Source organism: Lipophrys pholis (genome assembly GCF_963383615.2).
Source record: "Lipophrys pholis genome assembly, chromosome: 23".
Taxonomy (NCBI): Eukaryota; Metazoa; Chordata; class Actinopteri; order Blenniiformes; family Blenniidae; genus Lipophrys; species Lipophrys pholis.
In genome coordinates, this window is record NC_137645.1 from 3,578,714 (window position 1) to 3,594,247 (window position 15,534).

General features: G+C 45.0%; 2 protein-coding genes across 2 annotated transcripts; both read right to left on the bottom strand.

Annotated features, from left to right (window-relative positions):
- Positions 1-685: 685 nt before the first annotated feature.
- Positions 686-9,338, bottom strand: LOC308127827 (adenylate cyclase type 8-like). Its single transcript, XM_080493175.1, has 23 exons — positions 9,215-9,338; positions 8,794-9,068; positions 8,501-8,698; positions 7,865-8,333; positions 7,625-7,774; positions 7,359-7,489; positions 6,979-7,090; positions 6,732-6,859; positions 6,477-6,635; positions 6,166-6,400; positions 5,899-6,087; positions 5,577-5,677; positions 5,245-5,446; positions 5,074-5,157; positions 4,874-5,001; positions 4,702-4,783; positions 4,465-4,623; positions 4,182-4,328; positions 3,990-4,082; positions 3,799-3,913; positions 3,065-3,189; positions 2,877-2,975; positions 686-2,156 (listed from the first exon to the last, which is right to left on the bottom strand). Exons 2-23 carry the CDS (start codon positions 9,033-9,035, stop codon positions 1,974-1,976), a joined length of 3,531 nt encoding a protein of 1,176 aa, XP_080349301.1. The 5' UTR covers positions 9,036-9,068; positions 9,215-9,338; the 3' UTR covers positions 686-1,973.
- Positions 9,339-10,968: 1,630 nt separating this feature from the next.
- On the bottom strand, positions 10,969-15,276 carry dnajc27 (DnaJ (Hsp40) homolog, subfamily C, member 27). Its single transcript, XM_080492639.1, has 7 exons — positions 14,884-15,276; positions 14,157-14,239; positions 13,713-13,782; positions 13,457-13,621; positions 13,247-13,369; positions 12,978-13,138; positions 10,969-12,880 (listed from the first exon to the last, which is right to left on the bottom strand). The coding sequence occupies exons 1-7, from the start codon at positions 14,968-14,970 to the stop codon at positions 12,748-12,750; spliced, it is 822 nt and encodes a 273-aa protein (XP_080348765.1). The 5' UTR covers positions 14,971-15,276; the 3' UTR covers positions 10,969-12,747.
- Positions 15,277-15,534: the final 258 nt, after the last annotated feature.

Below are 15,534 nucleotides of genomic sequence, written 5' to 3' on the forward strand. Positions count from 1 at the left end.
ATGATAAAAGTAATCACATACTAATAACATATTACTACTACATTAAAGTCACAGTTATAATACTCAATCAGAAAAAATTATAAAACCACATTCAAATGTGACTCGACAGTTCAAGAAGCGATTGAGAGAAAGAGAGCAGACTTTGTTAGTTCTGTGAGGTTTCAATCCTCCTTCACACATTATTCACATTAGTTTGGCCCCATTTCTTCTTCATGTGATCTGAATTGGTTCGATTCGCCCTCATATGTCCGTAAAAACTACATAAAACCAGAGTGAAGCTGAAAACCGCACAAAGAAAACACAGAAATTACTGCAGTTTTCACTTCATCTCTAGTATAAATTAATATATAGAAGGGTGTTATTAATAATAGAAGAATTAATAGTGGGAACAGTTAACTGACTCAGTGAATTAAAAAAGGGGGACTTGCAATAGATTATTGTGGAAGTCCACAATTGAAAATTTTAAAAACAATGTACTTTAACAACAACTTTATTTGAGCCCTGAGGTCCTTCTAATGTAAAGTAGAGAAATAGTTTTGAAATGCAACCAAAACAACAGTTTTACAGATGAAATTGGACATTTTAGTTTTATTAAACAAATTTCTATGAGGATTTTTATTTCTTACCAAGTTCAATGTTTGTTTGTTTTCCCCAAGATGTGAGAAAGATGATCTGGCATCCAGCTGTAGCTCCAAAAGATTATTTATTAACTCGTGCACACACAGAGAGACACAAAAAACGTCCCCTAAACTTGATTGTATAATATTTATTATTTCACTCAAAACTGTTTTAACAAAACATTCCTACTGGTGTATTAAACACAGTATCAGTCATTTATGTAACATAATAAACAAGTTAGGCAAATCTCTGCCATTGTCAAATTCAGCTATTGTAAAACTGACAATAATAATGCACATGTAAACAACCAACTAAGACCCAGAGGAGACCGACTGATTCCTCTTCTTCAGGTTCAACTTCTTAGAATTAAATCAATAAGCGCTTTTAACGCCAACGCACAATATTAATACAAAAAACGTAAATCCAAAATGTTATTACAATGACAAGGTTGGCCAAAGTAACAAAAACACAAGCCGTTACACAGTTGAACAGTTATTTCCCACCAGGCTTTTAATCTGACATGTCAGCTGTCCATGTTGTCATGTGACAGCTGATTGGTTTACATCAAATCTTTTTTAAAGCTCTCATATTACACAGTTTTTAACAATGTCACATAAGTGTCACACGTCAGACAACATTGTATTCAAAGTGTATTTCCCCAAACCCTGCGTTGGTCCTGAATTCCAGCCATCTAAAAGTCCGAGCTCGACTGAGAACAGGCTGTTTCTGTACCTTTAAATACTAATCAGCTGGGTAACGTTTGGGAGGAGAAAAAAAATGGTGCCCTACTGTAATTTCAGAGGGCCGAGCTTGTCTACCTGTGGGAGGGTCAAAGTGATAATGTACACCCAGAGGGAGTGGTTATTTATTTCCCCACATGATGTCATGAAGCGAAAATCTCTGACTTGCCGTCATGAGCACACGTTCTCTCAACAGGCAAGTGAGGGAGTTGACAGACTTTCCTCACACACAGGTTATGAGAATGCATCGTAATGCCATAAAACAATTATAAAGTGAGTTCTGCCTAATATGGGACCTTTAACATCGTGTGTGGGAATAACTGCAATATTTATTGTATAACCCATCGTTTCCCAAAAAGGTGATGAGTCATGGATCACTGAAGTACCTTAACTGGCAGATAAAAAGTTCTTTCTTCTTGGTGAAAACAGCCATTTATCATTCATCCATCCATCTTCAGTCAGCTCATGTGACTCAGGTGATATAAAACAGCACAAGTCACACTGTTGAGAGGATGTTGGCAATTTTAGACGAAGTAAAAAAGAGGATGAATTCAAGGTACCTCCACAAGTCCCCCGTCTGTGTTTTTTTTTTTATTTTTATTCCTCCTGCTCCTCCTACGAGGCCTCCACCAGGTGGAAGCCCCCGTTCTCCTCCCGCAGCCTCTCCCTCTTCCTGGCCTGGACCAGACTGTAGACCACCGCGCCCAGCGTGTTCCTGTTCAGAGTCAAGCCCCGCCCACCGCCGCGCTCCAGCACGCTCCAGCGCTCCTCTCGACTGCTCACGAAGAAGGTGCAAACCTGCAGGACACGATGAGATCAATGAGAACATTTCACACCAACAGGTCTGACTCTTATTTGTCACATTTAACCCATTAAATCAAAACATTCTCAAATAGATAAATAAAAATTCATGAGATATTTAGATGTTCAATTCTTCTCAAAAGCACAATTTTGAAAATCTCTATGAGAAGTTTTCTTATCAACTCAAAATATCTTGTAACTAACAGTAAAAGTCATATTTAGAATCCCAAACCTGTCATAAAAAAGCCTTTATAAATGACTTTCTGATTTAGGATGACGCTTTTCCTACAGTATTTTACAAAATAGTCACAATAAAGTTTAAACATCATCACAAGAGAGTATGTGTACAAGTAAGATATTTTCAGATTTTCCAAACAGTGATGAGAAATTAATTTATGTGTATGAGATTAAAAACTTTATTTTGTCATATTAAATGTAAAACTTCCTTGTATTTCACGATATATCTAATACTTATTTTTAAATTCCGGGGAATTTTTGTTCTCATTCATTAAGAAGGACATTTACAACTTATTTGCAAAATTAAAAAATCATATCTGGACGAAAAGTTTCCCATTCAGTAATCCTTCTCATATTCATCAAGTCAGTTTCCCTGAGTAATGACATAATATCTATTCAATATACTGAATCACTTCAACACAGAAATTTGTAAATACCTTCTCGTTTCAATGAAATATTGCGTTTCTGGGACGGACTCACCTTGCCGTGACGCTCGCTGATGCCTTTGATGTGAATGTTCCCTCTGAGCTGCCGTAGGAATCCGAGTTCCACCAGGATGGAGCTGGTGGATTCTGGGACCTGGGGTGGGGGGGGGGGTTCTGTTAAAGTCTTGGCTCACACTGTTAGGCTCCGCCCACACACACACACAAACACACAGGTGAACTCACCTGGATCCGCCCGCTGACTCCGGTGCTCTCCATGCGGCTCGCCATGTTCACCGTCGTCCCCCAGATGTCGTACTGAGGTTTACTGGCGCCGATGACTCCAGCAATGACCGGGCCGTGAGCGATTCCTTCGCATCAGAATGATAATTTAAAAAAAAAATCTGTGTCTTTTTACGCTTTGCAGATGAGGAGATCTCCCTCCATTCCACCTATCGTCATGAGCGAGGCTCAAGGGACTCGCATGTCTGGCAGAAGCAGATCACAGCGATGAGGAGGAGCTAAACTACGTTATATCAAAATGACAGAAGATGATAGGACGAGGCCGTAACGCTTCAGGACGTCCAGATGAGATTAACAAGGAGTCGGACAGACAAGAGACTGGACCAACCTGACCACCAACAGCTAAGTCTAAACCACAGCTCCTCTCCACGTATACACATATACTCTAATCTTATACTTGTACACATTGTTCTTCTGGGAGGTTGGTCGCAGGCCAACAGCTTGCTGATTTTCTGAACCAGAGAAGAAACAAGGTTTGTCTGCATTCCAAGAAATGGTGGAAGACGTCAGCAAAAAAATAAGAAACTTTGCGATCCGAGATCAACGAACATCACAAACACTTGGCAGTGATCTCTCCAGGACCAAGAAGGCCGAATACTCCCAGCTGTGGTTTGGTGCCTAAGTGAGACACTCATTCGGGTGGGAGCGCTGACAGAGCGGAGTGTGTGAGCGCTTACCGACTCTGAGCTGGAAGTTGTTGTTGGTCTGTGAGTTGATGTGTCCCAGAGTGTCCATCATGGCAAGAGCAAACAGGACCAACTCACTGAGGTGATGCCAGCTGTCCTCACACTCCTGAACACACACACACACACACACACACACACAGAATCAGAGTGAGAACAGGAAGTGATGTCACAACAGGACTCACCTGTCGGTCAGGCGAGAGGCCTGAAGCTGCCATGTAGCAGCTTCCGATGGTTTTAATCTTCTCCACCTCTTCAAAGTAACACTCCTCCAATAACTAAACACAGGAAAGAGGGGAACGCAGAGTCACGTTGTGTCGGTGGATTACCAACGTGTGTTTGTATCTGCGTTGTGTGGTTGTGTGTGTTTTTGCGACCTGGTCGAAGTCGCTGATGATGTGGTTGAGGAGTCGCAGACACTCCACGTGTTGATCAACGAGTTCTTTTTGCTCGTAGAAATCAGAGAAACCAGGGAGTGACGCGAAGAGGACGCCAACACGCCCGTACGACTCCGAGTACAAGTCCTGAATGAACACACAGACACACACACACACATAGACACCCACACCATGTTGAGCAGCGTTTGAAACGTTTAATCACAAAACTACAATAAATCAAAACTTCAGAGGCAAACAACTGCAGAGGGAGGAGCTGCTGCACCTCGTTGTTGGCGTCCCTCTGCAGGAAGTGCCGTGCGACGTGAGGCGGCAGGATGTTGAGCAGTAGACACTCGTTGTGTTCTCGCAGCTCCTGCATGTCCTCCACCTCCTTCCTCGCCTGCAGGCGCCACAGGAAGTCCAGCCGCGCCGTGGCCTCCAGCTGCCAAACCACAAGAAGAGACAGAGCGGTGACTTCCCGCTCCGGCGAGCAGTGGCTCATTGTGCGTGACGGCGCCACCTGTCGGCTGTTGTAGAGGACGGCAATCATGAACATCAGCATGAGGACGATGCAGATGCCGCGCCGGCACAGGTGATGAGACCTGCAGGGATAAACCAAAGACAAACACACACACACACACACACGTGAGAAACAAACAGGTAAAACAGACAAAAAACCCAATGTGGCGTACCGGTGCATCTCAATGATGTAGCTGTAGGCGGCGGCGGCCAGGAGAAGGACGACGAGCTCCAGCACACAGCTCAGCCGGAGGAACACTGCGCAGGTTACCATGGCGACCACACCACTAAGCATCATGTACTGAAACATTGGCAAAAAGTTCTTAGATTTTCATGGCGCACACACACGTGACGTGACGTGATCCTAACGCACCTCAGGATGTGTGCAGATGTTCACATCCAGCCAGGCGGATGGGGGCAAAGAGGGGTCAGGGCTGTCTGAAGAATCACACCACAGCTGGAGAAGGGAGGAAGGAAACACTTACGATGGCATCACGTCACCCGATCAGTCCGTTCTGAAGGAATAACGCTGAGTGGGACCCACGATGTCGGCCGAGGCTACGCCAAAGTTGACCATGATGGCGGTGAGCGTGAGCAGCGTGCGGGCACACTTGGTTTCATGAACCCAGCAGCAGAGCGACTGCAGGAGGGCGGGGCAATTCTTAAACTCCTCCCCCAAAGTAAGCAGCAGGAGTAGGAAGTACACGAAGCCACTGACCAGGAAGAGAGCGGCCATTGGACACAACCTGGACCATTGGGAGTTTGGAGGAACACATCTGATTGGCCGGTGATTTCATCTTCGACATTTAAGGTGAGCAACTATGAAACAGTGAGGCTAAAAGAAGTGCGTGACAGGTGTGTAAGCAACAGGTGTACCTGGGGGCGGGGATTATCACCTGGACAGCCATGAGCAGCAGCAGCAGGATGAAGGAACAAATCATGTTGGACTTGAAGAGTTCGTCTCTCATCTGTGAATACTGAGACACAACCTCTGCAGGTTAAACACAACCAGTTAGCCACACCCACGTCCAATCAGCCACGCCCATTAACAAGTAGGTAGCCACATCGAGTCACCCACGCCCACCGACAGGTCATTCATTCCCATTCGATTAGACATGGCAGACAGGACATCAACATTCATTGTCTTCCTTCCTCTCTAGGACTCATCAGGTGAAGTAAACATGGCGGCAGTCCTCACCTTTCCCTCCATTTGTGAGTCCTTGAACACCTGTGTGAAGGTGGTGATGTGCTCCTTCCTCATTCGCTCGCTGCTCCGCACCTCCATTGCCTGACGGATCCTCTTGTTGACCTCCCGTGACCCCGACCGCTGCGACGTGATCTGATTGGGCAGCTGGGTCAGGGAGCCGTTGGTGAAGGTGGCAAGGATCTACGGTGGACACAAACACAAAGGTCAAAGGTCACCAAAACTCCCTCCGAGAAACCTTGGGCGCTCTTCCAGACTCACAAAGTTCATCCCTAAGATGTCTCCGAACGGCAGTTCGGCGCTCCATGTCGTCATCTCCTCGTAGCTCGTGCGCCGCGCCCTCGGCGGCTCAGACTCCTCGCGTGGCGCCGGTCGTATCAGGAATGTGTCGACGTCATGTTTTCGTAGAAACTCACTGCGCTCACGGCCGTTCCCCGTCTCCACCTCAAAGATCCCACCCAGGCAGTCCAGGGTCGCCCTCGAGATGTGGATCTGCCTGTGAGGGGGCGGAGCCTTCATTAAAACCACAGTGTGAGTGATGCAATCTAGTTCATCTGTGCATATTTTCAGACCCAGGTATCCCTGCTGCCTCCAGGCTGTTGGCCACGTCCACATCCCAGCTCCAGATGTCAAACTGCCATTTCTGCAGGCCGAGCACGCCGCACAGCACCGAGCCCGAGTGCACGCCGATACGCATGTCCACTTCCTGCTGCACTTCCCGACGCACATACCTGCAACACAACAAGCACCACCAAAACATCGCCACATGTCGCACAGCAAATCAGCGAGAAACGCAAACAAACATACGTGCGGATGCGTGTCTTTACCGAATGGTGTTAATCATGCTGAGGCCCAGCTCCACACAGAAGCGAGCGTGACCACGCTGAGGCTCCGGCACGCCGGACACGCAGTAGTAACAATCTCCCAGGATTTTAATACGCAAACACTGATGCTCCTGCACATATGAGGCACATCCTGTTCACCAACTTCTGCAGAAACAAACCAAAACGACAAAAGACACTAACACGGCTAACATCACTAATGGGGGCTAGGTGGTTGCCATGGAGACCTGACCTCAGCCAGCCTGTCGAAGCGCCCAAAGAGCTCATTGAGGGTTTTGACGAGTTCGTGAGCAGAGAGAACCAGCGAGAGCGACGTGAAGCCGATGATATCAGCGAATAAGATACTGCAGAGAGAAAGGAGTCCACACAAACGATTAACAAAATGACAATCAAAGACAATATAACTGTTTCAGGCCACAAGGGGCAGCAGATACAGGACATAGCAACACAAGTGTAAAATAATAAACAACTGCTTTGAGACTCAGAGATGTTCCATGTAAATTTGCAGAAGGAGTTCTCCAGGGTTCTGTTCTCGGTCCACTGATTAAACCTTTGTATTAGTCACTCTTACAGTTTTGTCGGAGTTCGTCATGTCTGAGCTCAGCTCTTTACCTGACGTCTTTGTAGCGGTGGATGTAGATTTTGTGAAACTGCTGAGGCAGCAGGTACTCGTCCACAGCGGCCATGTCGCCAATCATCTCCAGCACCAGAAACCGAGGCAGGATGGACATCACAAGACGCTCCTAGCAACACAACCACATTAGAAAAACAAGCATGTGGACTTTACGTGTCCAGTTTATACAATACAGCAATGTGCTACCTGGCTGGGGGTGGGGTTGAGGATGCTACCTGTCTGGGGGTGGGGTTGAGGATGCTACCTGTCTGTGATTCTCACGCTCCAGTCTGACCCGCCCCTCGATGCAGCGCCGGGTCTCCAGGAAAGCCTGCCTCTGAGTCCGGTCCGACAGGTAGTGGATGAAGAGGCCAGCTGTGTTCATGGCCAGATACAGAAAGGCCTTCGACAGCACCTGAACAGGTAAACCAGATCTCAGGAGTCGAGGAGTCAGGATCGTAGAACGATCTCAAAGTAAGTGAGTTTGTGGGAAGAGTTTCCTCACCTTGCGGATGAAGCTCTGGTCACCGTAGTGACAGCAGGTGTCCACCAGGAGGTCCAGGGTGGAGGTGGTTGCCCCGCCGATCATGGACCAGAGGAGGGGGAGGGGCAACAGCGTGTAGGTGGAGAAAAGGGTGAAGAAGACGTACCAGGAGTGGTCCGTCTCCGCCCAGCTGAACACGCCCACCAGCACCTGCACCGTCTGAGACGCCCAACTGACCACCGACAGGTGATGTAGCCATCGTGGTGATGACATCACTTCCCACCGCGCCACAGTCAACATGCAGACCACTGCCCAAAGTGTCACCGACAGGCCGACCAGCCAATGTGAGGCCACGCCCCCCCACCCGGACGGCAAGGAGAGCAGCGAGATGAGGATACGGGTCAGGATGTCGATGGCGTTGGTGACAACCAGTGAGGTTCGTCTCTGAGCCGAAGAGAACTGCAGATAGAGCTGCTCCAAGTCAGCTGACCTGCAGAACAACAGGAAACAGGAAGTGGATTTTCAAAGTAACAATTACATCAATTAATATGAAGTCATTAGAATTTGATCTAATATAATAACTTTTAGAACTGAATGATTTTCTTGTTCACTGAGGTGATTTTGTCTTCACTCCAAAGCTAAAATCACAGTGTTTACTTGAAGGTGTGCTGCAGCGTGGGAATGAATACGCCTCGCACTGTCGACCCGTACGACACGAAGAAGTCGGCGTCGCTCAGCGGGTCGTACTTGAACTGAGTTGGTGCTGAGATCCTGGGCGTGGTCGGGTGGATTCGAGCTGCCGATGAGCGGCGCTTCTGCCACAGTGCACTGTGAGATGCATTGTTCCGGATCTGCCTGCAAGCCAAGAAGCAGGGCACAGCTCATACAACACTCAGATAGTGGCTACTGATCCACAGGGGCCGCTGCCATCGGGGTCACTGCTGACCTACCGGTTGATGTCTGCAATGTAGGCATCTGTGACAGTGATGCGGTGGCGCCCCCTTTCGAGGCCACCGGCGAGGCGCAGCGACAAGTTGTGCTGGTCAATGATGTTTCTGACGGCGTTCTGCCATAGTAGCTGCTTCCGCCGCAGGCCAGGAGTGGGGCTTACACACGCACTGAAGGTGATGTCACCTGCCTGCCGTGCCGCCTCACAGTCACCATTCCCCATCACCCTGAGGCCGTCGGCCATGGTTACCGGAACGAGGCCCGCCTGCCAGCCGAGCTGAGGGGAAAACCCCCGCCCCCCAACATTTCCCATTGAAGTTTAGGACAAAGTCAAAGAGACACAAAACAACTACAGCAAACCCACAAAACAATTACAAACTCAAAACATCCACAGACACAAAACGACTGAAACATGGTAACAACCTGAGTTTGGTGTAGTTTCCTTCCTGAGTCTCTTCTTCACTGGGTGCGATTGGTTTGAATGAACACTGGACGATTTGAGTCTTGTTCTTCATCATTTTGAAGCCTTGGCTTCATCAGAGTGTCTGTAAACACTCCGTGCTCTCAGTTGGTGAAAGCAGACGGTTTAACTCTGAGGGCAGGTGGGACCAATGAGCTGCTGCCACGCTGCACTCCGATTGGCTGCTGGCCACATGAAGCTCTGACCCTGTTCGGAACCAGTTAGTAGGTTGTCTCTACTTTATCAGCAGGTTCTCTGGAGCCTGTTAGCAGTCTGGTACCAGGGGGCTGAATTGAAGGTATGAAGATATTGTCTCAGCAGGAAGTTTACATTTTTGGACTTCCTGTAGAAGCTGCATGATGAAGGCGGGATCAAACCCGTGACCTCTGGTTAATCACCAACCGGATTGGAGGATTATTGTGATGGCTGCCAGGTGACAGCAGAGCTTCCACCTGAAATGAACCCAAACAAGGAGCTTGTACTTACTGATGAAGCGTGTCGCTTCGTCACTTCCACCTCCACATTTGAACACGTTTCCTTTTTAAATCCTCATTGGATCGTCTTCATGGTTCCTCGTGGTTAATCTCCATCTTCCTCTTCATCAGGCTGGAACCTTCGTCTCCGCATTTAAATGAGATGGAGAATCAAAGTCAAGTGGAGCTGAGCGAGTGTTAATCACTGTAAACGAGACCAGGACCCACTCATTAATCTCTGAGATTACCTGTGTGTGTGTGTGTGTGTGTGTGTGTGTGTGTGTGTGTGTGTGTGTGTGTGTGTGTGTGTGTGTGTGTGTGTGTGTGTGTGTGTGTGTGTGTGTGTGCGCTCAGGTGCATGATGGGATTGGCCCACCTCCAACCAGGTCACGTTGTATTTGTGTTTGCTGCGAGATCAAAAATAGAAACCACTTTGATCTGCTTTCACGAGATTCTTCCAGATAAAGAAAATGTATGTAAACAAACAAACAAATGCGTAAGAAGTAAAAAAGGTTGTTTTCAGCATTTTCAGGGAACAAATGAACCACATGGGAACAAAATAGAAACTAAACAATAACATAAAAGAACTTCACGGAACAGTTTAGCTCAGTGAGGGAACTATTGACGAATAATAAATTCTCTTTTATAAAAAGGGAGATTTTGTTGCAGAAATCAGAAAGCCAGTGTAAATAACTTCAGGGAACTAATCATTTAGTTGAAAGAAATTATTAAAATATGCAGAAAGTTGAGAAATGTAAAGAATTGAAAATATGATTGAAGACATACATATTTGATGCTAAAGACAAAGAAAGTGACTTCAAGGAACAAACTGAATGTTTCGGGGAACAATTTAGTCACCTGAGGGAAGTCATGAGCATTATTAACCACCGGAGGATGGAAATAATAGAACTGTGATACAGAAAGATGAACTTCTACTCATAAAGTCAACATTCAGAACAAATTAGAGATTCAAGGAACTATTCAGTTAAGGGAACTGAACATAGGCTTGATGGAGTACTCACAAACAGAACAACACAAGACCTTACTACCAGTCTATTAATGTGATTAATTTAATGCAAATTTAAAGTCACAAACTGTTGATTAATCAAATCCTTTCCCATAAATCAAACTAAACAGTAAAAAAATTGGAAGTTAATAAAATATGAACACATCAACATCCAATAAACCGAATGTAAATGATGTATATTAAAATTGATTACAAAAACAAACTGAATACACGAGTGTGTAGTTTCAGACGGTTTATTGAGTCCTGTGAATACACACATAAAAATATAAAACTATGGAGACACATTGAGTTGTAAACGGGCACAAAGTGGACCTTCATCATCATCATCATCATGTAAATGTTCACGGTGAACTTCGTAGGAGACAAACTCGAAATGAAAAGGAGACAAAATTGCTTTTTTTCTCTCATGAAAAATGTAAAGAAACCTGATTTAGGGTAACAAAATCAACATTTAAAAAAAATAACCGATCATAACTGACAAAGGCAGATTTTTTGGGAACTAAATATACTTGGTGAGGTAAATCAATGGAACTATTGAGCAGTCGAGTCAACAAATTATTAATTTCAAGGAACTATTTACAGAGTGAGAATAAAAATGTGACACAGACAAAAGACTTGAGAGAACACTTTACAAAGAAATGAGAGTTGGCAACTGGACAAGGCAAGACATCAACTGAGAGAGACGACTGAAAGCTTCAGGGAACTAAGCAGTTGTTTAAGGCAGCAAAAATGATGAAGAAAAGCATGTGCAAATTGAATAGTTTCAGGGAACTAATGACACTGAGTGGGCGGGGGGGAATATCAGGACTAAAAAAAAATGGCAATGTGAGCAAACAAAAAGGCCAATTAGCAAACCAAATGATCTGTTTCAGGGAACTAATCAGTTAATTCGAAAACAAATTCGAATTGCAATGGAACAAGTTTGTCATTCAAGAGAACAATTCACAGAATAGCCGAATGATTAAATATTTTCCTCCAAAACAAACAACATCAATTTACTGGAAATATCAGGGAACAGGCATAGAATATGTAAACAACCAAATAGTTTTCGGGAACTAACCAAGAGAGAAAAAAAATCTGAATAAAGGGGACAAAAATCCTGTAAGTTAGGAATATTACCACTGAGACGCTTTGTGAATTTGAGGGAACTAGATGAACCTGGACGGAAACTTTGTTCTAATGTGTGCTGTCAAAAAAACAGAACTGAATTCAATAGAACTTGTTTCAGGGAACTAAAGTAATTAAAGCTTATATTCAGAGAGAATGGGTGGAAAAAAACAGGGAACAACAAACAAAATCTAAGGGAACCAAACAGAGACACAATAGAAAATGTTTGAAAACAGAATGAGAATCGTAAAGGAAGCAGTTGCAGGGAACACTTTTCCCTAGAAATTTAGGGAACAGACGAGGCCTTTGTTCCAAGAAGCAGCAGCTGATGTCGACAGGTTGGCGGGAGCTTTTCATAAATACTTCACATGCACTTTGATGACATCACGCGATTCGAGCAGGTTTCACGTGTCCAGTAAATATCTTAAAATGTGTCAACGGTACGTTCAAGTTACAGTTTGATTACAACAGTGACACATTGCTCACGTTATCAAAAACACATGAAGAAAATGAAGCGTCAATCTCCGAATTCTACTTTCATCGTCACAATGGAGATTTATTTTCTCTCATATCAAAGTTTATTTTTTAATCTTTTCAAATTTTTAGCGATGAATAAAAACTTATGAACTTGTAGGTTTAATGTCTCTTCCAATATATGATGTCTTTTTCCCAAAAAAATTTAAATAAATAAATAAATAAATAAACTTTTATAAATAATTTAAATATTAAAAAAAAAAAAATCTAAGTCTTCTCTTTTAGTATTTTGGCCCTCTGGAGCTTCCTTACTCACTTTCTGATAATCAAATGCAGGAAATCAGTTGTTTTTTCAAACAACATGGCACACGACACATGTAGGCCAAACAAACAAACAAAAAACAGTCTGTGGGGGTTATTTGATGTTCTTCAGCAGAGACGTGCGAGCGTTCACCACCGCCTTGAAGGCGTCCTCGCTGCCCGGAGCCACACATTTATCCGGGTGCAGCAGCACCGCCAGCTTCCTGTATGCCTTGTTTACCTCCTCCCTGCAAAAACACAAACGACATAAACACCCCGAAACACAGACGGGGAAACACAAACACAAACGATGCCGATGGGGGACGAGTCGGCCTGTTAGCTCACCGCGTGGCGCCCGGTTTGACTCCCAGCATGTCCCAGGAGTCTTTGCTGTTGCGGATGCGTCGGATGGTGTCGGCCTGCTCTTTGGTGAAGCCCACGTTGACCTCGGCCACCGGACGCTTCCCGCCGTTCTCGCACATGTCGGTGATGGTGGAGAAGAAAGCCTGCAGGGTGGGGGGGGGGGGGGGGGGGGGGGGAGCTAAAGCACTTTGGAAACAACCCATGCTACAACACAAGAAACTACCCACTGCGCTGTGCAGTGCGACGAGTACCTGGAACATTTCGTTGATGCCCTCGCCACTCTGGGCAGACGTCTCGAAGTAGGTGAAGCCTCGAGACTCCGCCCACAGCCGGCCCTCGCCCTCGTCTACCACACGCCGCTTCGTCAGGTCCACCTAAAAAAAAAAAAACAAAAAAAAAAAACAGGCTGTGAGAAATATTCTACATGCATCCAGCCGAGAGAAGCTGGTTTAAACTCTCACCTTGTTAGCACAAACGATGAAGACGATGCTGTCCATGTTGGCCTGAGAGCCCATTTCCTGTTTCATCTCTCCCAGCCAGCTGTCCAGCGCGTCAAAGCTCTCCCGCAGACCCACGTCATACACCAGCAGCACGCCCTGACTGTCCTTGTAGAACTCGTTCCGCACCTGCAAGACAATACGCAGGGGAAAACACCGGTTGAAACTACTGTGAAATGTGAGCTTTAAAAGACTCTTTGATGAAGAGTCCAGGTCTCACCTCGTAGAAGAACGGGTGTCCGGCCATGTCGAAGATGTTCACTTTAATTTCCCGGTCTCGAACCTGAACTCTGTTAAACACAAACACCATGACTTTCCCTCAGATCGGCAAATATTTCTAATTAATATATATACACTTTTTTCCTTTTTTTTTTAATGCAATAATCTGTACAACTCTTGAACATGTGCAGATTAAGTTAACATTTGTTTAGCTATTAAAGCAACCATAACAACCCACAATCTGTTAATTTGAGCCTTTTTTCCCACCAAATCTGACTTTATATTAGATTTAGGTGTCTGTATTGAGACAAACTAGACTAAATTAACATCTTTGTCTTTACTCTATTGGGTGGAAGAAAGACTTATTGGAATAAAGAATGGAAATGGGAAAGTTTGGGAACAAAACATGTGGGGAGATAGACAGTTGACCAGCAGCTGTACTGACTTGGTGACGCCGTAGTCGATGCCGATGGTTGCCAGATACTTGGGGACGAACCTCTTCTCACAGTAACGCTTGATGATGCAGCTCTGCGGGAGGAGAAAGCTGAAGTTGACCATCAAAACGTTCCACACTCTCAACACTACAAATGCAATACGTTTTCACTGAATTTGCGTTCATTCACCCACGGAAATAAACGCACCTCAATTTCAGGCTTTCATTCCATTATAGCAGCACATTTCCTGGCTGACAAATCAAACTGTGTAAATTATTCAGACTGAAAGGATACTTTATGAGCTCATGTTTTATTCAACATTTCATCACCAATCCATATTTCTGAGCTGCACATCAACACAAAATCTCTGTTTATATTTGATGTCTGTCAGTGAAATGGTCGCCGATTGGTAAACCCACGTCGTCTCTTTTTAAATAACTAAAGTTTTTGTTGTTCTGGGTGAGAATTTGCGAGCGGATGTAAACAATGTAGATTTTTTAACGGAGTTTGGCATCAGATTAAATCACACAAATCCCAGGGTGAATTACAAAGACAACAACATTAAATATCTCCTGTAGAAGTTGACACACGCTCCTCGAGCTGTTGTGAATAATATACGTTGAGTTTGGAGAAGAAATAAGATTTTGATGGGCGCTCCTCGCAGCTGGGAGCTTCCCGGGAGACGCTTGGCGGAACTCCGTTGCATCCTGCAGTTAAAATAAGGTTTCGGGCTCCTACCTTGCCAACTTCGGCGTTTCCGAGGCTGATGACTTTGACCCGCAGAGACTTCTTGTTGTCTCGTCTCTTCGGCGCATTTGTTTCCATCTGGGCGTCTTTGAAAAGGCTCAGCTTTGCGGTGAAAGTGTTGCTGGTCGCTAACGAGGCGCTGCAGGAATGCAGTGTTGACAGCTGGGGGCTAACGGGGCGAGCTAGCCGTTAGCACGGCGGACATTAAAGACCCACAAACGGAAGAATTGTCGCTTTTAGGCAAACAAAATGCATCGTTTCACTTCAGCAGGCGCGTTAATGTCTTTGTCGGGCTGCCATCGTAAAATCGCGCTCACACAGACGCTCTTCCAGCCTGGTAGCCTCATAGCCTGACTGCTAACCAGCTAGCGTCGAGCTAACGCCGGAAGACAAACACGTCTGCTGCTTTTCAAAATAAAGAACACATTTTAAAAACTATGTGAAACAAAAAAAACAAACAAGCAAATACACCTTTATTCACTCTTAAAAAACAACAAACATTTTCTGTTCTACGAACTTTTATTATTATTATTATTATTATTATTATTATTATTATTATTATTATTATTATTATTATTATTATTATTATTATCATCATCATCGTCATCATCATCATCATGAAAGTGCAATACATTAAAAACA

What these genes read in the sequence shown, in the direction of transcription:
- LOC308127827 (XM_080493175.1), bottom strand. Translation starts at nt 9,035, where the DNA reads ATGGCCGACGGCCTCAGGGTGATGGGGAATGGTGACTGTGAGGCGGCA. An exon ending in ACATCTTAGGGATGAACTTT is followed by an intron (nt 6,088 to 6,165) that starts GTGAGTCTGGAA and finishes TGTCCACCGTAG; the next exon opens with ATCCTTGCCACCTTCACCAA. An exon ending in TCAGCGAGCGTCACGGCAAG is followed by an intron (nt 2,157 to 2,876) that starts GTGAGTCCGTCC and finishes CGTGTCCTGCAG; the next exon opens with GTTTGCACCTTCTTCGTGAG.
- dnajc27 (XM_080492639.1), bottom strand. Translation starts at nt 14,970, where the DNA reads ATGGAAACAAATGCGCCGAAGAGACGAGACAACAAGAAGTCTCTGCGG. An exon ending in GAAACGCCGAAGTTGGCAAG is followed by an intron (nt 14,240 to 14,883) that starts GTAGGAGCCCGA and finishes CTCCTCCCGCAG; the next exon opens with AGCTGCATCATCAAGCGTTA. An exon ending in ATCGACTACGGCGTCACCAA is followed by an intron (nt 13,783 to 14,156) that starts GTCAGTACAGCT and finishes TGTGTTTAACAG; the next exon opens with AGTTCAGGTTCGAGACCGGG.